The following is a 26,650-nucleotide window of genomic DNA, read 5'->3' on the forward strand; positions in this document are numbered from 1 at the left end:
TTTCCCTGGACTGAGTCATCAGTCATTTCTAAGTCCTTTTGCTAAAACACTGATATTTGTATTGCAACTGAGCCTTCCTGACCCTTTACTGAGATGGCTAGCCAATTTCTCACGATCTTGGGACAGGAAACTGGGAGAGGACCCTGTCAAGATCAACTGCTTGAGGAGGGCATCAGGTGGAGCAGATCACTTGGTACCAAGCATGCAGCTCTTCTGAGAAGGCTGGCCTCTATGTCACACTGCAGTCAAAACCCTGAGAAAGTCCTCAGAAAGGCAAGGACCATATCTCATCTGTCCTTATGCCTCCAGTACCTAGCACATGGTCTGCCACAAAGCAAGAGCAAGGGAAATATTTGGAGGAAGAATGGGTGGAGCATAAATGCCAGCCTGAAAAGATTGGGGGTGGGGGAACCCCAAAGGTAGAGGGATGTTAAAAGGAGCATGGGTCGGGCCCGGGAGCAGACCCTGCCTCCTTTCCCACGAGAACTTGACCAGCAGGGAAATAGGTATTACACGGTCCACTTGACTTTGTCTCCAGAGAGGGTTGTCATTGGGCACCTGTAAGAAGCTGGCTGGTTCCCTCCAGGCACCTCTGGGAAGGGCACTTAGTCCCTGCTCCCCACTGCCTGGGAAGCGCATCCTCTGCTGAGTGGCCTGAACTCCCCAGAGGTGGGGGCCTGCTCCTTCTCCCACAGAGAGCAGGATTGCAGGGTCCACCTGATCCAGTCTGGCCCTAGCCCAGGGCCAAGCATGACCACGTGGCTTCACTCCAGGAGCAGGCAGAAGAAGATCAGCTGTTTGCAGCCTGCTGGCACCAGAGAGAGCAAGGTAGATCCCATCGGCAGCTGGATCAGGGCCTGGCTTCTAACCCAGCTGGCAAGCAATGGAGAGAAGAACTAACATCTGCTCTGCACCACTGGAGAACAGAGCGGGCTGCTGATGGGTATATTCAAGCTGCAAGCCGTGGTAGTGGTTGAACTGTATCCCCTGAAATAAGGTATGTCCAAGTCCTCATCTGTGGTACCTGTGAATGTCACCTTATTTGGAAATCGTCTTTGCAGATGTAATTAGGATCTAGAGAGAAGACTGTCCTGGATTTACAGTGGGCCCTAAATATTTACCTGATTCTCTAAATCCTCCAACAGGTGTTATAGTAAGGGAAGGGAGAGGAAGATTTGAGACACTCAGAGGGGAAGGCCACGTGAAGATGGAGGCAGAGCCTGAGGAGATGCAGCCACAAGCCAAGGAGTGCCTGGGGCCACCAAGAGCTGGAAGGGGCAGGAAGGAACCTCCGCTAGAGCCTTATGCCATCCATGCCTTAACCCCGGTTTCCACGGCAGCCCTAGGAAAGGGATAGTGTCCAGGCTGCAGAGCCACGGCCAAGCTGCTACCTCCATGGTTTCTATCCCTCCCAGGGGACAGTATGGTCCTGCTCAGGAGAGCAAGCCCCTGCCTCCCACCCACCTCTCACAAGTGCCCAGACCTACCCAGGCCCCACGCGTCCGACTCGGGCACACATTCAGCTACAGTTGAGACACGCTCTGGCTGCCCCACCCATGGGAGGCTGCACCCCCGGGAGGAGCGAGGCAACTCAGGGTCCAGCATGTGCCTGCTAGGTGCCAATGTCCCCAGGTATGAAGCTGAGGGCCTCCCAGGCAGGAGTGGACTTTAGGTGGAGAGGAGAAGACGACAACAATTCAGTTTAATGAGCAAACTGACGAGGCAGGATGCTTAAAACACAATTCTGAGTTTAATGTTTTCTGGAAAGAGCTGGGGGAGCTTAAGCAGCAAGTGTGGCACTCTGCTTCCAGGCACGCCTACAGAACTCGGCTTTCAGAGTCTGACCCACGGAAGTTCTTCAAAGAGAGACACTTAGGGACCCCAGATCCCAGCAGCCAGGCCCAGAGAGGGAAGCAGGATTAGTCAAAACCAGGTGGGAGATGGGGGAAGGAAGAGCGGCAGTGGAGCTTTGGGGGCCCAGCAAGTAGCAAGAATGACCCTGGGCATCAATGTGGGGTGAGGTGGAGAGGGGTTGTGGGGTTCCTGGAGATCAGAAAACGTGGCGGCCATGGGTGGGGCCAGAGCAGCCCTGCTCCAGGTGGTCCTGAAATTGCCGCAGGGGCTATTGCCTCCCCTGCCACCCAGCTCCTGAGAGTGAATCCTGACCCAGGTGGTTGGGACGTGCACTTCCTCTTGACTCTGGTCTCAGGACTGAGGCTCACAGAGTCTGAAGAAACAGGCAAGCGTGAGCTTTCCAGCCCCTTCCAGCTCTCCCCTGCTCTGAAGCCTAGAAAAAGCCCCTGTCAGGCTACTGGTCAGAGACTTGGATGAGGGTGGTGGGGGCGGAAGGGGTCTGGATCAGCCTCACTGCCAGCCAACACAACACATGTGGAAATGGGGGTGCTTAGCCCACCAGGAGACAGGAGACTGCAGTGCTGCGTGAGGTGTTTTATAAAAAACAGAAGCCAAGGCCCCAGGGCCTTCTGGGGCTGATGCGTGTGGCAGGCGGCACAGAAAGTAGATGCCAGGGTGGCAGTCATGGAGACCCCCCAAGGACTCGGGTGGCATGGGGGTGGAGCAGAGTCATACATGGATGTACCAGGAGCTCTGCCCCTCATAGAAACATCTGCAGGCCTGGGGGACTCAGGGGTCCCTGGCCGCTGTCAGGGGCCCTTTGGCTGCTTCTACCAGCCTGGAGCCAAGGCAGGGGGGCTCAGCTGTCCCTCTGGGAGGCTGACGCTTGCGGTCCCAGCCCCAATCACCCCGCAGCTGTGACTCAGAAAGACCAGCTGAGCCCTTGGGCAAGGCCACAGGGATGTCAGGGTCCACCTGTCCCTCAAGAAAATTCCTACATGGCTTAAAAGAATGAAGCCAGAGGTAGTTTCCTGCCCCCAGCCCCTCCCCTGACCCCAGGGCTTTAACTTTGGATCTTAAGTGGAGTCTCAACTGAAAAAGTCCCTCTCCTGGGAGCCAGCAGGCTGGCTGGAAAGACAAAAATAATGCTTTTCTTTGTCCTCCGCGGTTTACTTTGCTCCTTTTGAGACCTTTAGAATTTGCCTAATTATTTCCAAGGACTGGAGCTCCAGCGCTGCACCCTGGGATGCCCTGCCGCCACCCGCGTCTCGCTGTGCGGGCTCCACTTGAGGATGTGTGCCGAGAGGGCAGCGGAAGGTCCCTGAGGGTTCTTGCGGGCGCCCCGCCCTGGTCATTTCACCTGCCCTCAGCTCTCTCCAGAGGCTGCAGCATCTGGGAGCACCGGCCACTTTGGCTTTCCGTGCGTGCAGGGCATCTCACTGAACTGGCCAAAGCCAGGGAGGCGGAATCCAGCGATGGGGGAAGAGGCGGTGGGGTCAGCCTGGTGCCGAGCCCTGGAGTCTGCACAGAGCAGGGGTGGAAGGTGGCAAGAGGAAAGGAGGTGGCCGGCCAGCTAGGGCTCGGTGGCGTGCTTGACCAGGTAGCCACTGAAGGTGATGTAGGTGTCCAGCTCCTCGCTGAAGATGGCGTTCTCGCGCTCGCCCTTGTAGAGACGCACCCACACCTGGTCCTGCTCCCGCAGCTCCAGCATCAGGCTCTGGCTTTGCATGATGCTGCGGTCGCCCACTTGCGCGAACAAGATCACCACCTCCTCCTCGTTCTTCATGATGTGCAGGTACGTCTCCTTCTGGTTCCAGGTGTGCACGTTGAGGCTAAAGAAGTAGATGCCGGGCACGTAGCAGTAGAACTTGCCAGTGAACATGTTGAAGTGGCTGTAGAGGTTCACGAACTCCGTGTCGAAGATCACCGTCTGGTAGTAGTGGTTGCTGTGCATGGGCTTCTTCCGGCCCACGGAGAAGGCGGCGTAGTGGCTCTTGCACCGCTCCCCGGGGGCCCCCATGGAGCCCTTCTGCCCTTTGGGTCCAGTGTGGCCCCTGGCCCCTGCTGAACCTGTTTTGCCATATTTCCCTTGGAGGCCTCGATCTCCGCGGTCACCCTTCTCCCCTAAAAGGGACGGGAAGACATGTGCTGTTAATGGAGTAATCCGGTGGTGTCCTGAGCCTTGGCTGCTCACGCTCTGGTCCCTGGCGCAGTCCTGATTCGTCCCCACAGCCCTGACCTGGCAGAAGCCTCACTCCTGCCCCCAGCCCACCACCACGGGCAGCTTCCCAGCCTGGCACAGGGATATTCTGATTCCCAAACTGGCCAAGCAAACAGACTCAACCTCAAGGACGGTTCTATTTTTGCCGAGAAGCAATAATTTTTTTTTCCTTCTGGAAAGCCCTGGTTAAAAAAAAAAAAAAAAATACAGGTTCGTCCAAAAGCAACGGGCTCTGTGGCCAGACCCACGGCTCGCTCAGTAAATGAACTCCAGATGTCTGGGCCGGCTCAGGATCTAGGCTGCAAGTGTTTGCAGTTCGATTTCACGGGGCTGTGCGGGGTTATCTGCCGTGTGCAGGACCGGGGCGAGCGGGTGGCATTTCAGAAAGCAGGCTGGGGCACCAAGCCCCAAATCAAAGGGCCTAGAAGCCTGGCGTCCACATACAACTGGAGGGAAGAGGCCCCAAGCAGCCACTGGGCTCCCTCTCCTGCTCTAGGTCCTGCAGGCCCCTTTCCAACCCCACCTCTTGGGGAGGGGCCAGAGCCTCAAAATCAATCTCCTGTGCCTTCCCCTCTAGATGACAGCCTGCCTGCCTCTGCTCCGTGTCCCGAGGGAGCCATTCTGCTCTTGCCCAGCCCCACCCTAACGACTCCATCCCTTCCTCCAGATCAGCACAGAGCAGCCCTGGCCACCCCTGTGCTCATCTTTGCAGCCGTCTGACCTTTCAAGATAGTGATGTTGATCTGGGGCACGGCGGTCGCCGGGTACATGGAGGTACCGGGGTCGCAGCAGCGCAAGCACCGGGAAGCAGGGAGCCCCTCGTCCTGGCTGGGCCTGTATTTTTCATGTTCTTCAGCCCTGAGGGAATAATGCATCACAGTGAAAGTCAGGAACTCTCAGGCCTGGCAACGCTTCTCTCTTCTGCCGCCAGTGGGTCTGGTGGGCCTGACCTGCCTTCTCCCTCTCTCACCTGGGCCCACAAAGCTCTGTGTTCATGCTGGTGGGCTCACGGCCCACTCTGGGATCCTCACTACAGAACAAGCCCCCGTCCTTTGTTAAAGGCAATGACAGTCCTGGAAACACACACGGCGATCAATTGAGCACCACACAAGACGCTGGCTGCTTGGGAAAAATCCACACGTCTAGGAGAGGGTCTTGGGTGACACAAGACAGTGCCAGGACTCCCTATTGTATATCCGTGATGCTAGAAAATAACATATGAAGCTGACTGGTCTGTGAATGAGAAGGTTCAAGTGGATCTTTAGGATTCCTCTCAGCTGCGGCCGCTGGAGAGACTCGAACGTTTCCAACCTGACATTGGAAGGACCGGCCCGCGGGCAGGATGCATGGCGGCGGCTCCTGGCTGCCACCTCGCGGCCCTTCGCGGTATTGTGTGTGCTCTGGCTTGTGGCTCTTCTTGCCTAGGCTGTAGAGCTGCACAGACCCAAGGGGGCAGCAAAGTCCCCCTGGATGGGCCAGCCCCTTATCTAACGCTGCTCCCACTTTTACACCCCAGACTATCCAGGAAATGGATCTCTGTGCCCTACGTTCAGCTACCCACAAGCCCAGGACTCTCAGATGGACATCTCACCCCTACCTCTCTCCTAAGCCCCAGACCTCGACTTCAAACTTCTCACCAGAAGTCTCCATCTGGAAATGCAACAGGCCCCACAAATGTCATGTGTGCAAAACAAAAACCCCTGTCCCCATCCCTTCGTCCCTGGAATCTTCTCTTTCTGAGATCTGTTCCTGGCATCAGCAGCGGGTGCCCAGGGTGGAGCCTTCAGCGTCACCCCCAACTCTCCCCGCCGAAACCTTGAGCAGAGTTCTGGGCCCCCAGCCTCAAGGCACCTCCAGACCTGAGCCCGGGGCCCTCATTGTCTCTGAGGCACCCCTGCCATTTCGACTCTCGCTTGGAATCGGCCTCTCCTTGCACCAGCTCATCCTCTGCTGCCTGTCTCCGGCTTTCTTCCGAGAACACTGTCCAATTTAAGCTTTCCCATGACCCCCCTTGTTCTTTATAGGATTTCATTCAGGTGAGACTCTCCCTAACTAGACCCAGCTGCCTCTAGGCTCAACTGCCCTCCTGTCCTTCAGCCTCTAGCACTGGGTCTCACCATCCCAAGCCACCCACCAGCCCCGACAAACACTGCCAACCATGCCTCGGCACACCCCATTCCAGCTACCAGGCGACTTTCCCCTCCTTCTGCACCTGGGAGGCCCCCAGGTGTCCTTCAAGACTTAGTTCACTCCTCTCAGTCTTGTCCCGCTCCTCCCTCTCCTGACCCTGCCTCCAGCATCATGGATGCACCCCTCCTACAAAGCCCACCACACTGCACTGTCTCTCATGGGTCTGTCTCCCTCTCGGCCTCAGAGCTCCTGGAGGCCAGGACTATGCCAGTCATGTGTCCCCCTGCCTGGGGGATGGCCTGACTGATAGGAGGGGCTCAATCAAAGAAAGAGGAGGGAGAATAAGAAAGAATGGAATGGTGTGACTCAGCCTCAAATCCTGTCCAATCCCATTGTACACTAAAGTTAGCCTGAAGCCTCAAGTATCAAGTCAGCCCAATGCTCAAAATAATGAGGAGACTCCAAGCCAGGATTGAGCTGTCGCCGGGTCTCCAGGACCTCATGCTGGATGCATGGCAGTTGGATAAAGCACTCGGCTTCCCTAGGAAATGACCCAGGTCTGCTAGAGTCTCTCATTGCAGGTCATAGACACGAAGGCAGATGCCATCCAGAGTCCTTCACAACCCTTCAAAGGAAGCCGACACTTGGCCCGCCCGGTCTCTGCTGTCCTCTCCTGTCCTGCAGTGTGATGAGATGCATGGGCCGTGGACACCAGCTCTTGGTCCAGCATCTCTCGTAAGGCCGTGCTCCATCTCACCCTGCCTCCAGGTGGTGCCTAGGACCCCAGCGGACATTCTCAGCAGACAGAGAAGGAAAAGACAAAAACTGGAGAGTGGATTTGGGAGCTTGGTCTGCTCTTAAGAAGGCAGCTGCAAAGCCACTTGCAGACCCTGCTCCTTTCAGCTTATGGTGAGGCTGGACCACTGTCCAGTTTCAGGTGAGGTGCCCAAGCCACTGAAAGGAGGAATAGCTCGTCTGTCCTGCAGGACCAGCCTCCAGCAGGGCCACGGCTCAGCTTTGGCTTTCTCGCCTTCACATCTCACAGTGAACCAGCTCCCCCGGAGGCCCCAAGCCCCAGGCTCAGCCTGGCCAGAGCCAGAGATCCTGCTATTACACCCTCGTGGCCCCTCACCTCTTGGCATGGTCCGGCGGGGAGGGCAGCTCCTCAGTCCCCTCCCACTCCTGCTGTTCCCCCTGGACGTGGGGCACACGGCTCAGGACTGGGCCAGAGGCAAAGGCCAGGAGCAGGCAGTAAGCCAGCAAGAGTCCCTGTCCACGGGAGCCCATCTTCCTCCTGGGCCCTGGTGGGAAAGAAACACGGGGAAGGCACGAAGTTAGGAAGCAGCTGCACAGAGGAACAGCCTGGAAATCAGAGGTGCTTCCCCAGCCTCACGCCACTGGGAAATGCTGCAGTTACACAGCTTCTGGGAGGACAACCACTCTCACACACCCATGCATGCACACACACGCACGCACTCAACACACATGCAATCCACACGTGCGCACACACACTCACATGCAACCCACACATTCACATGCGCACAATACACATGATGCCATCCAGAGTCCTTCACAACTTTTCAAGGGAAGCTGACACTTGGCCTGCACAGTCTCTGCTGTCCTCTCCTGTCCTGCAGCGTGATGAGACTCACACATACACCATCACATGCACTCACAATCCACATGCATTCACATATATGCAATCCACTCACATGCACATTCACATATATGAAGCCCACACATGCACACATTCACATGCATGCAATCCACATACACTCTGAACACGTGCACACATGCACACATTCACATACATGCAATCCACACTCACATGCACACATTCACATACATGCAATCCACATGCACACATTCACATGCACATATACCCACATCACATGCACGCACGCATACTCAACACATTCACATGAATGCACATCCACTCATGTACACATGCGCTCACATGTACACGGACCTTCACATGTGCACGCACACTCTGCCCCCAGAGCCTCAGCCAGTCAGGCTGGTGTTGAGGGGTTGCTGAGCAAGGTGCTGTCTCTGCCCACCCAGCCTCTCGGGAAGGAGAGTCCATCAGCTGCTGGCCCCACGGACAATTGTTTACCACCCCTTTTAGGACAGTAAGAAAAATCCCAAGTAAGCTTTGAATGATCATCATCCCTTAAAGCAAAGCTGGCTCAATGACCAGGTCCTTCACCTGTGGGCAGGTGGGTAGGAAGGCAGCTGCAAGCTGCTTTCCAGCCTCCAGGCGGTGCATCAGCGAGTGTCCTTGGCATGTACTTTAGGGATGTGCCAAGCCCAGCCCCGGAGAGCAGTCATCCTTCCAGGAAGCCAACCCCACGTCTCTCACTCCCAGAGCTTTTGGCAAAAGCTTGGGGCAGGACCCTCTTCATCCAGTTTTGGGACAGTCCTTCTAGAAAGGGGTGCTCACGGAGGTGGGGAGTCCAGGGAGCCCGTAAGGGTCGGCGCTTGGGCCCGCATTAGACGAACGCCCACCTGCCACCCTGTGAGTGGCTCGCTCCCCTCGCCCAGAAATCTGGCATCAGGAGTCACATGCCCAGCCGTTTCAGGTGGGCCGTAAACCTCCCCACCGAGGGGCATAGCGACTGTGGTCAACTCTAACCCCTCTTTGTCACCAAAATGTAAAACTCGAAATGTCTCAGGCCCTGTGGGAACACCTCATTCAACACACAGCCACCCAGTGAGAAGGTGGGTGAGAAGTGCACGTCATCTCCCAAGGTGCTGGGACACCAGGCGTGAGCCACCACGCCCGGCCTTTAGTGGGCTCTTGAGTGAGGTCCGAAGGGCTCCCCGCAGAGCCTTCACACCAAGTCAACATTGCAGGGGAAGATATGGAGCCTCTGAGGTGAGAGTGAGGAGAGCAAGGTGGGCCCCCCCGAACCTCTTTCCTCCCGTCACACACACCTACACCTAGTCTTCACCCCACTGCATGACCCCCGCCCATTCCTGCAGTGTCTTAGCTGGAGCCCCCACCTCCAAGTATCCTACCAGCCAGCTGTCCCTCCCATGCGTCAGGGCCCAGAGACCGTCCCGATGACCAAGGGGCTGCTTAGGCCAGCCCCCACCCAAAATCTCTGATACCTCTCACCACTTGCCAAAGAGAGTGTGTATCTGCACATGTTAATTTGTAAAATGCACATCTAAGTTATCTCTCCAGCTAGCCAGTCTGGTTAGGTTTGAGAACACTTCCTCATTAACAATTTTTATCCCATCACAGATGGCCCCACAATCCTCTAGAGAAACAATATTCATTCATTACTGTACCAAATTTGTAAATGAGAAAACAGAGACTGGGAGAAGCTAATTAGCTTAAAATTCTGTTTTGTTTTGTTTTTGAGACAGGATCTCACTGTCACCCAGGCTGAGTGCAGTGGTGCAATCTCAGCTCACTGCAGCCTCTGCCTCCTGGACTCAAGTCATCCTCCTACCTCAGCCTCACAAGGAGAAGGGACTGCAGGTGTACACCACCACACCCAGCTAATTGTTTTTTGTTTTTTTAATAGAGACAGATTTTCACCATGTTGCCCAGGCTGGTCTCAAACTCCTGGGCTCAAGTGATCTGCCCATCTTGGCCTCCCAAAGTGCCAGGATTACAGGCTTGATCCTCCACACTAGGCCAAGACTGATTTTTGAGCAGGGTGGCTGCATTTGAACTCCGGCTGACAACAGATGACAAAATCCTGCCCATCATGTCTTCAACACCCAACTCAAGGTCTCATATTCTTCCTGAAGCCTTCCCAGGCCCCTCAACTGGGAAAATGTCTCTATCGTCGGTTTTCCGTTTCTTTTTTGACACAGGGTCTCACTCTGCCTCACTGCAGCCTCAACCCTCCAGGCTCAGGCCATCTGCCCACCTCAACCCCCCAAGTAGCTGGGACTACAGGCATGCCCCACCATGCCCAGCTAAATTTTTTTTGTTTTTTCGTAAAGACAGGGTTTCACCATGTTTCCCTGGCTGGTCTCAAACTCCTGAGCTCAAGCAATTCACCTGCCTTGGCCTCCCAAAGTGCTGGGATCATAGGTGGGCACCATAATTTTGTTTTTCCTATTGTCTCCTACTGCAGAGAGTTTGTCTAGCCTATGAAAGTCTACTCAGCAGACCGTGGGTGACCTCCTCCAGGGCTGGGACGTCCCCCAGCCAAGCATCCTGCAGCACCCTGAATGTCACTGGTGCTCAGCAAATATTTGTCAGATTGAATTCTCTAAATTTGTTTATTTCTCTATTTCTGTATTTCCTCTGTTTCTCCTTGGCGCCTTAATAATTACTGTTTTTTCCTTTTAAGTGGCAAACTTGTACCGGTTAAAAGGAAAAGAGATTTTCCTTTCTTTAAACATTTTTTCCTGAACCCCAAATTTTTTATATATATACACACGTTTACACATATATACACATATACATATTTATACACGCACACGTTTATTTCAGAGAGGTTGGAAAGTAACTACAAAAGGCATTACAAAGCTACCTTGGCTTATTCTACTCTGGTTTCTCAACCCTGGCACCATTGGTGTTTTTTTTTTTCTTTTGAGATGGAGTCTCGCTCTGTCACCCAAGCTGGAGTGCAGTGGCATGATCTCGGCTCACTGCAACCTCCACCTCCCAGGTTCAAGTTATTCTCCTGCCTCAGTCGCCCTAGTAGCTGAGCTTACAGGTGTTTGCCACCAAGCCTGGCTAATTTTTGTATTTTTAGTAGAGACAGAGTTTCGCCATGTTGGCCAGGCTGCTCTTGAACTCCTGACCTCAGGTGATCCACCTGCCTCCCAAAGTGCTGGGATTATAGGTGTTTGCCACCCTGATGCCAACCCTGGCACCATTGAGGTTTGGGCCTAGATAATCCCCTGTGATGGGGGGCTAGCCTGTGTGCTGCAGGATGCTTAGCAGTAACCCTGGACTGTCCACACTAGATGCCATTAGCATCACCACCTCTAGTTATGACAATGAAAACTGTCTCCAAACACGGTAATATGCCTGTTCCTTGGGGGCAGAACTACCCCTAGCTAAGCACCAGCACTTGTTTTTATGTTGGTCTCTTTCTTTCTAGTCTAGCAAAGGGATTTTCCACACCTTGATCAGAAGAGATGGGATCCAGGATGCAGCTGGGTTAGGAACAATGCTGTCACCTGGGTGTGGCGGGGGCGAGGGGATGGAGCTGGGAAAGCCCAACAGAGAGCCAGCCCCAGGCTCAGGCTGATAGGGAGAAGGCCGCTTTGGTGGTAGTGGATCCCCTCAAAGGCCTCCTCTTTGGAGTCAGAGCAAACCCAGATTGAAATCTTTCCTTCTTGAAAAGATCTTAAGAACCATTTTACCAAATCCCACAGCAAAGCCAGCATTATAACATTATGATCATTTTAGTCACTTTTGGGCAAAAACAGTATTGCCCAACATCTAACCAAACTTGGCTCCAGATCACTATTAGTGATTTCCAGCAAAAATCCCCCTACGGTGGGGAGGCTGTGTCCCAGCAACGTTATCTGGAAGAACGTGTTAGGCAGTTCCAGGAAAGTGCCCCGAGCACATCTTGACCAGTGGTGTGAAACCCACACGAATCCAGATCAACGTGGCCCAGTCTCCAGGCCACATCGCAGTCAAGGCAGCTGAAGACAGTTCCAGCATGACTCAAGCTCTTTACTTGCCTTTCCCAAATCCTGCAAATAAGAGCCAATTTCCATGGTAATTCGGTGACCATTTTCCTCCCCTCCATGTCCCTGAGGACCAGCCGCTCTTCAGCGTCCCTTCCCCAACCCCACACCATCCACCTACACCGGACCTTCTCCTGAACAAGAACACATCCCCCTTTACAGGAGGAGGGAGGCCGGAAAAGAGAAACCAGGCTACACACAGGACGTAGAGGAGGACAGGAAGCCTGAGGACACTTCTCTGTTAATTTGTATCGCAGCCGGGCGCGGTGGCTCACGCCTGTAATCTCAACACTTTGGGAGGCCGAGGCAGATGGATCACCTGAGGTCAGGAGTTCAAGACCAGCCTGGCCAACGTGGCAAAACCCCATCTCTACTGAAAATACAAAAATTAGCTGGGCGTGGTGGCATGGGCCTGTAGTCCCAGCTACTCGGGAGGCTGAGGCAGGAGAATTGCTTGAACTCAGGAGGCGGCGGTTGCAGTGAGCTGAGATCACACCACTGCACTCCAGCCTGAGCAACAGAGTGAAACTGTCTCAAAAAAAAAAAAAAAAAGAAAAAAAATTGTATCCCTTGGTCACATGCAGTGGCTCACACCTGTCATCCCAGCACTTTGGGAGGCCAAGGTGGGAGGATTGCTTGAGCCTAGGAGTTCAAGACCAGCCTGGGCAACATAGTGAAGCCCCATCTCTACCAAAAACACAAAAATTAGCCAGGCATGGTGGTATGCGCCTGTAGTCCCAGTGGCTGCTCAAGAGACTGAGGTAGGAGGATCCCCTGAGTCCAGGAGGTCAAGGCTGCAGTGAGCCATGATCACACCATTGCACTCCAGCCTGGGTGACAGAGTGAGACCCTGCAGCAATAATAATAATTTTTATCCCTTCACAGGCCTCATGGATCTGTGGTAGATCCTTTAAGGAGACAGTAGTTACACATACGTTCATGATTCCTTATATCTATTTCAAATTGGGCCTATTGGCCGGGTGCGGTGGCTCACGCCTGTAATCCCAGCACTTTGGGAGGCCGAGGCGGGTGGATCACGAGCTCAGGAGATCCAGACCATCCTGAAAATACAAAAATTAGCTGGGCGTGGTGGCGCATGCCTGTAATCCCAGCTACTTGGGAGCCTGAGGCAGGAGAATTGCTTGAACCGGGGAGTCAGAGCTTGCAGTGAGCCGGGATCACGCCACTGCACTCTAGCCTGGTGACAGAGTGAGACTCCATCTCAAAAAAAAAAAAAAAAAAAGATAAATACAAAAATTAGCTAAGCGTGGTGAATAAATAAATAAGTGGGTCCTGTTATACTTTGTCTCACCTGCATGCCCTCATGCGTGTGTGCTGACAGCGGACCCCTGAAGTTCTGGGACCGTGTGCCTGGGTTTTGTCCTGACGCTCTACCCAGTGCAGGGCCTTTCGACAAAAGCATTCTGTAAACACCGTTTTCCTTTTTCTTTAATCCTCATCAGGTGAGCAGCTGTTCTGAGAGGCAAGAAGCCTATAATCTCCTTGAATTGGAAGGAGCCTTGGCAGACAAGTCCAAGCTGCCCTCTCAGCTGACAATCTAACACAGGCTGGGTTTACTGAATGCCCATGATTTGCATGGCATCGTGCAAGGGCTTGGGAGGAAGTGATTCAACCATAAATTAAATCTATTCCCTGACCTCAAGAACGTAACAGGCTAGTGAAGGAAACAGACACGTACCCAATTATAGCTCAAGACAGAATAACACATGTTGAATTAAAATGCTAACTGGGTAACATTCTAGAACTGTAGTGTCCGGTACAGCGGCTGCTATGTGTGGCTATTTAAATTTGAATTAATTAAAATGAAAGAAAATTCAAAATTCTGTTCTTCAGCTACACTAGCCACATTTCAAGCATTCAATAACTATTAATACATGTAGGCCAGGTACCATGGTTCATATCTGTAATCCCAGCACCTTGGGAGGCCAAAGTGGGAAGATCGCCTGAGCCCAGGAGTTAAAGATCAGCCTGGGCAATACATCGAGACCCCATCTCTACAAAAAAATGCAAAAATTAGCCAGGCATGGTGGTGTGCACCTGTAGTCCCAGCTACTCTGGAGGCTGAGACAGGAGGATTGGTTGATCTCAGGAGGTTGAGGCTGTAGTGATCCACGACCTTGCCACTGTGCCCTAGCCTGGGCAACAGAGCAAGACCCTGTCTCAAAAAATAAAAATAAAAAGCCACATGTAGCTAGTGGTTACCATGTTGGAAAGTATAGAAAAGAACATTTCAATCATTGCAGAAAGTTCTGTTGGACAGCTCTGTTCTAGATTAAAATGAAGCCATTGGGGAGGAAGCAATAACTGTGAACAAACAGCAGGCCAGAAATCTGGGAGGCATTTAGACCCTTTCCTCTCAAGCAACCGCATCTCATCCATCCCCAGCCTGCTTGAATAGCTCCTAGAGGCCAACTCTCCCTCCTACCCTGTGCCTGTATCAGATGCCCTCCAGGGGCTCCACTGTCCCCCAGACCTCAGTCCACCCAAGACAAGCATCTTCGTCTGCCTTTACCAGGGTCTGGATATTGCCCACCCCGCTTCCCCCTAGTTTACATTCATCTCCCAGGGAAGCTTCGCATAAGATAGGACTTTCTCCCACACCTAGTGGTTTCCAGTTCAAGAACTGGATTCAGGCCAGGTATGGTGGCTCATGCCTATAATGCCAACACTTTGGAAGGCTGAGGTGGGCAGATCACTTGAGGCCGGGAGCTCGAGACCAGCCTGGCCAACATGGTGAAACCCCGTCTCCACTAAAAACACAAAAATTAGCTGGGAGCAGTGATGTGTGTCTATAATCCCAGCTACCCAGGAGGCCGAGGCAGGAGAATTGCTTGAACCTGGGAGGCAGAGGTTGCACTGAGCCAAGATCGCATCACCGCACTCCAGCCTGGGCAACAAAGCAAGACTCTGTCTCAAAAAAAGAATACGATTCAGCCCAGCACCCAAACACTCCTGGTTTCTACACAGCCTCAATGGCCCCTCAGCCATCACCACCCCTTCATGCCACTCCCTCCTGCCACCTTTGGAACATCCCCAGAATCCTCCCAACCAGAAGAGAAGCCCTGAGTCCACTCCCCCTCGGCTCTGACATCAGTAGAATTCTCCTGTTGAGAGGCATAGAGCTCTCCTGTTGTTGCAAGAGGACTCAGGTACTGGGGCACCAAGAAAGAGGAAGGTGCCACATTAGGGTGTCCTTCTGACAGGTGACATCTGCTCATAGCCCTTTCCTTCCCGCCAGAAGCCATTCATCACACTAATTGCCCACTGATGAAACTCCTCTGGTGATGGGCAGGAGGTGGGCAGAGTGGCTCCCATTTGATGAGTGACATGTGTTTACCTCTTCTAGAAGCCCATTTAATAGCTAATGTTTGGCCGGGCGCGGTGGCTCAAGCCTGTAATCCCAGCACTTTGGGAGGCCGAGATGGGCGGATCACGAGGTCAGGAGATCGAGACCATCCTGGCTAACACGGTGAAACCCCGTCTCTACTAAAAATACAAAAAACTAGCCGGGTGAGGTGGCGGCGCCTGTAGTCCCAGCTACTCAGGAGGCTGAGGCAGGAGAATGGCGTGAACCCGGGAGGCGGAGCTTGCAGTGAGCTGAGATCTGGCCACTGTACTCCAGCCTGGGTGACATGAGCGAGACTCCGTCTCAAAAAAAAAAAATAGCTAATGTTCCCTGCTATAATTGCACTGCTGCCACTGATCTCACACTCTCCTTCTTCCCCTCAACCTGGTGGTGGATGGGGGTCCCTTATGGAAGGAATTCTGGCCAGATGGCAGCGAGCAACCCCTCTTCCTGAGAGATGCTGGATCCTGGAGCCTATCTCCTCTCTCAATCTCCCTCTCTCCCATTTCCAGAAAGCTGCCCCCTGTCTTGCAGAAGGAGGGTTTGTTTTTAAGGCTTAGTTGTTTATTTGGTTACTTCCAAAGCCCAAGTCCAGGGATGAATACAGACTCTTCCAGGGCTACTTGCGAGTTCATTAGCAACAGTTTCCTCTTCCCTGGATGGGAATGAAGTCTGGCTTGGGACAAAAAAGTGAAGCGAAGACGGGCCAAGAATTCTCCCATCCTAAAGCATCTCCCTCCCACAACTGTACCTTGACCAGGAAGGACTCACCTGGAGCAAAGAGTGGGACTCAGTGTAAATTTTCGCCCAGGCCCTGCAAACAAGGAGGCTGCATGAGCTGCCAGGCATCGGGCCTTCAGGGTGCTTGGCCAGCCCAGCCTCCAGAGCTCTGATTCCGTCCCAGTGGAAACAAAGATTTCCTTGAGTAGAGCAGCTGTCCTCAGCTCACCTCCCAGCTGGAAGGCCTCGGGCGGCAGGCTTGCCCCTGCTTTGAGAACCGTGTGAGAGAGGAGAGGCACCAACAGCTGCCCTTGGCCTACTCTGCAGGTGGCCTGGCCCGTCGCCCACTTCCCCAGAACCAGCAGCGGGGACACCCTCGGGGGCTGACCGCTCCCAAGACAGAGGGAAGAAAGAACCTGGGAATTCTATGGCCTGGTGCCCCACCTCACCCAGCCCTTTACAAGCAGCACGGACGTCTTTGGTTGTCTGGGGCCTGGACAAGCCCCAGCATTTTCCAGGCAGCTCCCGAGGAAGCCTGGCACAAGACAGGGCTTTGTCCCCAGCCTGGGGCCTCTAGGTCAGGAATATAATCAGCACAGCATCCCACTGGCCCGCCTCCTGCCGGCCCCGCCCCGACTGTTCGGCTGCCATCACCCACGACCCTCGTAGTACCCAACACCTTCTGCATTCCTCTTTGGTGCTCCCTGTAAGCATCTGCCAATGTCGACTGCCCTCTTCTTCAGCCCTGGGGCTTGGCCCACACTGTCTCCCAGTGTTTAGCCTTCCTGATCAACCCCCAAAGACCGGTGCTCTCCATGGCTGTTCCTCAGTTCGCAGCTCCTCTTGCTCCTAATTCTGCTACATTTATTTATTTATTTATTTAGGAGACAGGGTCTCCTTCTGTCACCCAGGCTGGCGTGCAGTGGTACAATCATGGCTTACTGCAGCTTCAAACCCCTGGACCCAAATGATCCTCCTATCTCAGCTTCCTGGGTAGTTGGAACTACAAGCGCATGCCACCACATCCAGCTAATTTAAAAAAAAAAAAAAAATTGTTTTAGAGACAGGGTCTCGCTATGTTTCCCAGGCTGGTCTCAAGCAATCCTCCAGCCTTGGCCTCCTAAAACGGGTAGGATTATCAGCGTGAAGCCACCGCACCTGACCTCTTTCTGCCTGTCCTGGTCCACACCACATCTTCAGCTGACAACGCCCCAGTCCACGTCCCCACCACTGACCTGGCTGCTGAGACCTGGGCTTGCAAATGTTTAAGTCAACACAGTGGCTACGAGCCACGTGGGGCTATGTCAGTTAAACAAGGTGAAACGTCCAGTTCTCAGTCACCGGAGCCACATTTTAAGTGCTCCCGTGACTAGCAGCTGCCATAGCTGCCATACTACACAGCACAGCTCTTAGCACCTTGCATTACAGCTGAAGGTTCTGCCGGGCAGCACTGGTCTAGACCCACATAAGCAGTTGTCTGCTGAGCACCTCCTCTTTGCTCTGCACTAAGACTTCTTTTCTTTTTTTCTTTTTTTTTTGAGATGGAGTTTTGCTCTTGTCGCCCAGACAGGAGTACGATGGCACAATCTTGGCTCGCTGCAACCTCCGCCTTCCGGGTTCAAGCGATTCTCCTGCCTCAGCCTCCCAAGTAGCTGGGATTACAGGCATTTGCACCACACCCGGCTAATTTTTGTATTTTTAGTAGAGATGGGGTTTTGCCATGTTGGCCAGGTTGGTCTCGAACTCCTGACCTCAGGTGATCCACCCACCTCGGCCTCCCAAAGTGCTGGGATTACAGGTGTGAGCCACCACACCGGGCTGCTCTGCCCTAAGGCTTTTAAGCCCCCAATTAACTCATCCCCTTCTCCCCCATCCTCACCACACTGGCTTCTCCTCCTGTGGCTTGCAGCTTGGTGAAAGCAATGCACACCATCACGCAGGGTCCCGGGCCAGAAGCCTGCAAGCCACTTGGATGCCACCTTCCTTGCACCCGCCACATTTCATCCATCGCCAATCCCCTGCAGGTCTCCTCTCCTCTCCATCACTTCTTCCCCAGTCCTGGCTGGTTTTCTGCCTCCCATCTGTTTCCCACACTGCTTCCAGAGGCAGCTTTGAAAAACGCAAATCTGAATGCCACCCCTGGCTCCGAGGGCTTCCTATGCCAATAAAGGAAGGAGTAAGCCCTGAGCGTTTCCATCTGGCCCTTCCCCACACCGCATGAGACCCCTTCACTGCAGCTCCCTGGAGCCACTCAGTCCCTAACAGGTCACACTCGAGGTCTCGTCCTCTGGCACACGCTCCTTCCTCTGTCTGGATGCCCATTTCTCCTCCACCTTCTCCATCGTGTATTCTCCAGAGCTCAGCCTGAGGCCACCTCCTCCAGGAAGTTGCCCAGACCCGGGTGTGCTGTAGGTGCCCCTCCCCCAGCATCTGGAAGAACCAGTCTACGGTCCTTGGTTTCCTCTTCCTGTCCCCACAACTCCAAGCCCCTGGGAAAAGGGGGCCACATCTCATTTCTCAGGCATTACCAGCATCCGGTGTCTAACTCTCAGCAGGGCTCCAACGCTCCCTTCACCTTCAATCAATCCCAAGTACAGAGCCAAAGATGACACGCCCCAGCCACAACTCTGTCCAAATCTCTCTCTAACTCCAGCTGGGGACACAGAGATCCAAGGTACACCACTGTCACCAGAATGCTGACTGCCACGTAGCCATCTTCCCCAGAAATGCTCCTCTTATCTGCACTCAGAAAGCCTACTGTTTCAAAGAGATGAAACCACTGCCTCCATTCACCAAGGTTACAAACCACCTACATGTCCAGGAAGACGGTTTAATGAAATATATGGCTGGGTGCAGTGGCTCACGCCTGTAATCCCAGCACTTTGAGAGGCTGAGACAGGCAGATCACCTGAGGTCAGGAGTTCAAGACCAGCCTGGCCAACGTGGTGAAACTTTGTCTCTACTAAAAATACAAAATTTAGCCAGGTATGGCACATGCCTGTAATCTCAGCTACTCGGGAGGCTGAGGCAGGAGAATTGCTTGAACCTGGGAGGCGAGGATGCAATGAGGTGAAATAGCACCATTGCACTCCAGCCTGGGTGACAGAGGGAGACTCCATCTCAAAAAAAAACAAAAAATTTACAGTGCATCCATATGACGGAAACTAGAAAAACGAGGTGGTTGATGAGAGTGGCGAACTCAGCAATAGGGAGGGATGGGGATTGTGGCAGACTAGGAAACGTGCTCCTTCTAAAGACATTTAAATAAGTAATATGGAGGGATCGGGGGGGCAGAATCAGCCAGCAGCACCAGTTAGGAGTCTCTGTAAATAGGTAAGTATTTACTGACACGGAAAGATGTTTGGGCTGGGCGCAGTGGCTCATGCCTGTAATCCCAGCACTTTGGGAGGCCGAGGCAGGTGGATCACTTGAGGTCAGGAGTTCAATACCAGACTGGCCAACATGGTAAAACCCCGTCTCTACTAAAAAATACAAAAATTAGCTGGGTGTGGTGGCACGTGCCTATAATCCCAGCTACTCAGGAGGCTGAGGCAGGAGAATCACTTGAACCCAGGAGATGGAGATTGCAGTGAGCTGAGATCGCACCACTGCACTGCAGCCTGGACAATGCAGTGAGACTCTGTCTCAAAAAAAGAAAGAAAGAAAGAAAAAGAAAAGAAGGAAGGAAGAGAGAGAGAGAAAGAAGGAAAGAAAGAAAGAGAAGGAAGGAAGGAAGGAAGGAAGGAAGGAAGGAAGGAAGGAAGGAAGGAAGGAAGGAAGGAAGGAAGGAAGGAAAGAAAGAGAAGGAAAGAAAGACAGAAAGAAAGAAAGAAAGAAGAAAGAAAGAAAGAAAGAAAGAAAGAAAGAAAGAAAGAAAGAAAGAAAGAAAGAAAGAAAGAAAGAAAAGAAAGAAAGGAAGGAAAGAAAAGAAAGAAAGAAAGAAAGAAAGACAGACAGACAGAAAGAAAGTTAGTTTGTAAAGCAGTAATGAGTTTTGAAAATGCAGGTTGAAAACGTGCAGACACACGCACATACATGCACATACACACACACACACACACACACACACACACACACACACACAAAACCACAAAGACCCAAAGGCCACCCACCGGGCTGCCAACAGCGATTATCTGCAGTGATGAAAATACAGATGCTTACCATTTTCTTATGTTGGCCTCTGTTTCTTTCCCCTGTAACAGTCACATCCTTTTTCACAGTAAGTACACATTATTTTCCACTTAGAAAAATGACAAATAAGCCCCACCCTGGGGACTAAGGGAGCATTTTGTTTATTCCAGGAAACTCGACTAGACGCATAGAAGAGTAGGATGGGGAGAAACGAGGGCTTGTGATGCTGCGTCGTTTAAGGCTCAAGCGGAAGCACAGGGAATATAAGTTGACGTAGTGCTGAAGTCTCACGGTCTTTTGCTCATTTGTTCAACAGGTGTTTATTGAGTGTCTACTACATACCCGGCAGGGAGCTGGATTCTTGGGACAAATGGAACAAGAAGCCCCTTCCTTTAGGCAGTAAAGTCCCTAGCAGCTATGGTATGGGACGTGTTAGGACCAGGAATGGCACAGGTGGTAGGGAGCCCAGCAGGGTGGTACTTCATCCAGGCTGGAATTATGCGAGCCAGAGAGAACCTGTTTCCTAGCAGTGAGGGGCTTTGTCTTTGGCCCTTGCTGTTGAAGGAGGCTGCCTGAGTAGGGCCAGTGGCCTGCAGCCATGAAACAAGGAAACGGAGCCCAGTCCTCAGCCCAGCCTGTGCGTGATGTGCAATGGCTGGCATGTTCCTGGACCTAGGAGTAGCCCAATGTTTATCAACATTGACAAAGCCCTGCTACCCTTGAAAAGCCACCACTGAGAGCCAGGCTCTGGGCATGGTGCCTTCCTTACACCAGTGAGCTTGATCATTAGAATACCTGATCCTTAGAATGCGCAAACAGGCTCAGAGCGATGGAGCCGCCTGCCCCAGGTTCCACAGTGGGGAGGTGCTGGAGCTCAGATTAGACCCAGGTGTGTCCGACAGCAAAGCACATTACACTTCACTCAGAGGGGAGGTCAGAAAGATGCCAGAGAGCATAGGCTCCTCCTCCTCCCAAGTCATGGTGCAGCAACCATTCCCACCCGCTGGCTCTCATGAGTTATGAGAGTTGGGTTATGGTACCCACCGATTTGCTTACTTGTGTCCAGGTGGAACAGCTGCAGCAGCCTTTGGCTTTGAGGACTGTATCCAGCGGCTGAGCCCTTGCGTTCATCATTCAACAGAGGATTACTGGACACCCACTACATGCCAGGTATGGTACCAGGCACCAGGGTAACCACTGTCCTTGATGCAAGGTGCTAAGATATCCCTGGTGCCAACCTGCTGGCATCTTAAAATACACCACTGGAGTTTCATTCCTTTGGATTTAGGCATGGGCTCACCAGGAACATACACACGCACACCTTAAAATGTGAGGGGCTTGGGCAGTGTGGCCCATCGGATGCGCATTTTTAGGGCACTGTTTTTGTAGCGTGAAGAGAGACCAGCATGCTGGGCAGCTCTGAAGAAGGGACAGAAAGGCCCACGTGCAGGGATACAGATGATTTTCTCTCCTGGCCAGTGCCCTCTAATGGGCAGAAGCAGACCCGAGCTCTGGGTTGCAAAGGAATCTGAGTTCATGCACCACACAGGGAGGACCCACAGAACCATGAGTCTTGCCCTCATCGTTATCCTTTCACGGAGGAGGTGGCTCCCCTGAATGCCAGGAGACGCGAGAGACCTGTGGTCACCCCCTAACCCACCCAGATCCTTCCATCTCTCACTTTAGACTCTACAAGTTGAAAGGGTCCAAGCGTTTTCTGAACACACCTCTGTTCCCAGCTCTGAAGACCGGCCCCAGGAACCTGTGGGCAGAGATGGGGGGCCCTGCCCACCTTCTGACCTACACCCACCTCGAACCCACCCAGGGCTGGCAGCTTTCCCAGGCGCGGCCCTTTTCCTTCCCTGCTCCCCAGGGCAGAGGGCGGCTGGCATCCAGATGTCTTGCTGAGGGGGATGGGTACAACCCAACGCATAGGGTTTGGGGCATTCCACCAAGTATGGCTTTAGCCGTGGCCAAGAGCAACATTTGACCCAGCACAGGGCACCAAGAACTTGACCTCCCCATGCCCCACCGGCCCGTCTGCCTCTTCTCCTCCTGCCCTCGACTCCTGCCTCCCTGCCTGCCGTCTCCTGCTCTCTACTCTGTCTCGTGTCAAGGAAAATTCCTACAGGAGCCAGGGAGATGGGCAGACACGGGCCCAGCCACAGCCGTCCCGACGGCCGTCCTGGACAGGATGGGGGCCCAGGGAGGGGCCTGCAGTCTGTGCCAGCCCCGTCTGAGGCTGGAGAAGGGCTTAGCTCCAGGGAGCCTCAGAGGCAAGATAGGGGTGCCCCAGTGTACAGTGGGGACTGTGGGGGCCCCCATGCCCCTGCCAGAGACCATCCCCCTTTGAACCATATTCAGATGCCAAGCCCAGCTCTGGAAATCAAGTGTGGGCAAAAACAGGCAGCTGGAGGGGTGCTGATGTGCCAAAAGCCACTCATATCACCCCAGCACAAGTGTCACACAGCCGTGACCTTGACAAGGACCCAGAGATAAAGATCCTTCCCACATGGCCCTGAAGCCCCTCCCCGCTCCCTTCCTGCTCACACCACATGCTTCACCGGGAGAACCAGAGGCTGCAGCGGAGGCAGCTGGAGTATCTCACTGCGGGGCTCGGGAAGGAAGAAAGGAGTGAGCATGCCCTGCTCCTGCACGTCCCTGCTTAAGCTCAGGACTGGCCCTTCCAGGCAAGGACCTCAGCATAGACCCCAGGACAGGACCCCAAGGATCCTCGGCTCATAAGAGCAGCTTGCTGGACTGCCCCAAGAGAGCCTGAAAGAAACACATTGTTGAGCTGGCATCGCTGTTTCCTCCAGACTGCACTCTCAAGTGGGCAGGGAGTTCTCAGCCTGCGTGAAGGGGTCAGCGGGGCAGGGTCCTGTCCAGAGAGCTGCCTTGTGCCATGTGACACCAGCAGGCCATTTTCAGCAGGTTAACAGGGGAAATGGCAACCTGTGGCCCACAAGGTAGTGCCCCCACTCAATCTCTAGAGGCCACTGATTGTCAGGCAGAGGTGGGACTGTCCAGGGGATGGTGTAACCTGCTCCTTCTTCCTGCCCTTCCTGGTGTCCATCACCCCCGCCCCTTCCCTAAGGTTCTGGAACCTGAGCCACAGCCCCCGATCCCAGGAACTGGGACCCATCAGGACAAGACACAAACGGGAAGCTCCAGGCCCCGCGCACAACTGTATCTACGAAATCCTTTTCATCTTTGTTTTGATGACCAAAGTTCAATGCCAGAATATTTGGTTTATGAGTCATGCTAATTACAGCTGGGGGGAGGCACCAGGAAGAAGAACAGAAAGGAGCATGTTCCAAAAACACTCTGTTGTCCTGGTTGCCCTGAACAGGGGGGTCACTTCCTAGGAACAAGGAGGGAACCTGCGGCCTTCCTGGGACAGCTTGGGCTTTCTCTGCTCCCACTTGGGAGGACATCCCTTTCCAGCTGGCTGCACCTGCTGGGGAGGGGCAGCGGTGTCCTGTGGCCGCAGAGCACCCACCTAGGGCTTCCTGCCTCCCTGAACACACTCACTGGGGACACCACCCTTGGCGACACAAAAGGAGGAGAGGGAGGCAGGAGGAGAGGGAGGCAGGAGGAGAGGGAGGCAGGAGGAAAAGTCGAGAGTCCCTGGGTAGCAGACCTGTGTCCTTCCTGCCCCTGGGCATTCTTCATTGGCAGCTGGCAGAGAGTAGTTCCCAGCCTCAGTTTGGCCCGCTGAGCACCATGTTCCCAACACCAGATAGGAAGGTTAAAAGTATACGCCCTAGAGGCCAGGCGCTGTGGCTCACTCCTGTAATCCCAGCATTTTGGGAGGTTGAAGCTGGTGGATCACTTGAGGTCAAGAGTTTGAGACCAGCCTGACCAACATGGAGAAACCCCATCTCTACTAAAAATACAAAATTAGCCAGGCGTGGTGGTACATGCCTCTAATCCAGCTACTTGGGAGGCTGAGGCAGGAGAATCGCTTGAACCTGGGAGGCAGAGGTTGCAGTGAGCCGAGATTTGGCCTTGTACTCCAGCCTGGGTGACAAAAGCGAAACACTGTCTCAAAAAAAAAAAAAAAAAAAAGAAGAAGAAGAAGCATACAGCGCACTTGGGATAAAGACACAGATTGGAGTCTGGAGTTCTCCATCCCTGTCTCTAGGACCTCAGGCAAGCTGTGAGCCTCTTGAGCTTTGCAGCTCTGCTCTTCCCGCAAGTGAGAGTTCCCTTGATAGAAGTGTTGAGAATTAACTATTATAATAACTATTATAATTATTAATATAATGTTCAGCACCTGCCATGTGAGCAGACACACAAACCTGTGGCTAACATCATGATGATGATGATGATGAAGATGATGATGATGAAGATGATGAAGATGATGAGTGCCACTGTTGTTGTTGGGTGGTCTCTAGGGGCCTCTCCAGCTCCACAGGTCTAAGAGGGAGGGTGGGGAAGCTTCCGCTTGTCCTCAGCCCTCAGATCCCATCTCCCTGTCTTGGTTCCCTCCTCCCTGGTTGGCAGGTGCTGGACAGGCCTCCTGAAGCATGTCCTCCCGCTCCCTGCAGCACACACAACAGCCAAGTGCGTCTATCTGTGGCTGTTCATGGCTGCACGGCCTGCCAGGCAGCGTGTACTTTCCAGCACTATAAAAAGCAGAGGCCGGGCAGCCTGTAAGGACGTCACATGCTCCCCTGGGGCCGCGAAGTGGCCAGCGGAGGAGAAAACAGTTTCTCACGGCATTTTTCATGTTCAAAGCTCAGGACCAGAAAGCTCCCAGCACGTCATGTTACCTCCTTTCCTAGAAACTAGGTGGGGTAGAAGAGTCAGGAACACCTCACAGAGCGGGGCGGCTTCCTCCCTCCCTCCCAAGCAGGGATGAGTCGGCCCAAGGGTTCATAGAAGATAATCTGGCTTTCTGGGGCTGGAAGAGTGTGGCCCGGGAACTGGACCCCGCCAGGCCCGGGCTAACAGTGGGGACCACACCTGCACCGGAGGAGAAGCCCTGGCCAGAACTCCCAGGCGGCTCAGATGCTCCAGCCCCAGGCCAGCGGCCACTCCCAGTGGCATAGGCAGCTTAGCTTCCCAAGAGGGCCCCGGGGAAGCAACATTGTTTTTTCCTGCCCAAGCTGGACCCCCTCCAAGACACCAAGGCTGTCAGATGCGAGGGTCAAAGTCAGCGCTTCCTATTCCATGAAGGATCCAGGTTGGGCACAGACAGGACTGGACAGACCCGGCGGTCAGGTGGTCCCGGTGACACGGAGTGGGGTGAAAGCATCCCCACTAGGTGCAGCTGCGAGCATTAGTACCATTCCTCTTCCATCCACACCCTCAGAAAGGCACCAGAGAACAGTGAAGCAAGATAAACACCCCACAAAAAACTGGGGGGAAGGTGCAATTACTCCCGTTAGTATCTATGTGCAGAAGAGTCTGGCTTCTCCACAGTCAGGGAGATCTGGGACCATCACGACCCCCCTGCGCAGAGGCGCCTATGGCGGGGGCTGAGCCACAGCCGGCCGCCAGGGCTGTCCCCGAAACCCCGGGTCTTTCTGCCCCTGCGCCACCGCCGCCAACCCGGCCCCTCCTACGGCGCTCCCCGTCCGTCCTGGCCCAGGTGTCTGCCATCCCCGCCCTGGCCACCAGGCTGAAGCCACGAGGACAGGGGCGGGGCGGCGCTGGGTCCCCCGGCTCGGCCACCTACCTCCGTCCCGCCGGCCGCTCCTCCCGCGCCGCTCTTAGAGCATCTCCCGGCGGCCAAGCCTCCTCCCGGCCAGGTCCGGGGCGACGCACAGTCTCGCCGAAGGAGACAGAGCGGGCGAGAAGGTCCTCCGGGGCACCACGGTGCAGAAGAGGAGGGTGGGGGCGGTGCGAGCAGCCACGGGTCTGCCCCTAGCACCTCCGTCTCCCCGGCGCGGTCTCCGAGGTCTCTGCGACCAGAAGCGGAAGCGCGGTTTCTCGAAAGTAAAGGAAGAGACGAAGAAAGTGGGATAGACGCGCAAGCAGCGAAGCCCAGCCAGATGTGAGCAGCGAGGAGCCTCCAACACCCCCAGCGCTTTTCGTCCAAACAGCAGCCGCGGAGGATTAACCGTGTGTGCCCCGCGCCGCGCCGCAGGGAAATCCTAGCGGCCGCCTCCTCCTGGCCCCCTGGGGAGCCCGCCAGACTGAGGGTGGGGGCGGGGCCGATTCCGTGAGTCTGGAGGTCCGTCCAGAGGCGGAGGGGCTGCGAGCCCTGGACGAGGATGCCCCCCACAGAATGCGGGTGCCCAGCAAGGCTGAGCGCTCCTAGTCACTTGGTAGCAGAGGGATGGTCTCCAAGGCCTCAGGGATCCCCTGTAGCCAACCCCGACGGGTCAGGTCTCCAAACAGTGGCAGACCTGAGACACCCCATGCATCACAGGGGACTCAGACAGGTTTGGGGGAATCTGTGAGCCCCCTATAACAAAATGCCAAATTGTGTGTGTGTGTGTGTGTGTGTGTGTGTGTGTGTGCGCGCGCTGTTTTGTTGGTGATGGTCCACTGTTTTGTTCAGGGTCTTGAGAGCTCTGTGATCTAAAGGTTAGGAAGGAGGC

General features: G+C 54.2%; 1 protein-coding gene across 2 annotated transcripts; it reads right to left on the reverse strand.

The window, feature by feature from the left end:
* Nucleotides 1–1,728: 1,728 nt before the first annotated feature.
* On the reverse strand, nucleotides 1,729–26,196 carry C1QTNF1 (C1q and TNF related 1). 2 transcript variants are annotated; one of them, XM_030923987.1, is made up of 5 exons: nucleotides 25,783–26,177; nucleotides 24,401–24,518; nucleotides 7,338–7,506; nucleotides 4,797–4,933; nucleotides 1,729–3,978 (listed from the first exon to the last, which is right to left on the reverse strand). In XM_030923987.1, exons 2-5 carry the CDS (start codon nucleotides 24,414–24,416, stop codon nucleotides 3,428–3,430), a joined length of 873 nt encoding a protein of 290 aa, XP_030779847.1. In that variant the 5' UTR covers nucleotides 24,417–24,518; nucleotides 25,783–26,177; the 3' UTR covers nucleotides 1,729–3,427. The 2 variants fall into 2 exon arrangements, with proteins under 2 accessions (XP_030779847.1, XP_010380241.1); XM_010381939.2 differs by lacking the exon at nucleotides 24,401–24,518 and having other exon boundaries at nucleotides 25,783–26,196.
* Between the last annotated feature and the right edge of the window lie 454 nt (nucleotides 26,197–26,650).

The sequence above is a fragment of the Rhinopithecus roxellana genome, chromosome 19 (genome assembly GCF_007565055.1).
Source record: "Rhinopithecus roxellana isolate Shanxi Qingling chromosome 19, ASM756505v1, whole genome shotgun sequence".
Lineage (NCBI taxonomy): Eukaryota > Metazoa > Chordata > Mammalia > Primates > Cercopithecidae > Rhinopithecus > Rhinopithecus roxellana.

Coding starts and splice junctions, on each gene's coding strand:
- C1QTNF1 (XM_030923987.1), bottom strand. Junction 4,934..7,337: donor CCGCCGGACCATGCCAAGAG/GTGAGGGGCCAC, acceptor TTATTCCCTCAG/GGCTGAAGAACATGAAAAAT. Junction 3,979..4,796: donor CAACATCACTATCTTGAAAG/GTCAGACGGCTG, acceptor CGTCCCTTTTAG/GGGAGAAGGGTGACCGCGGA.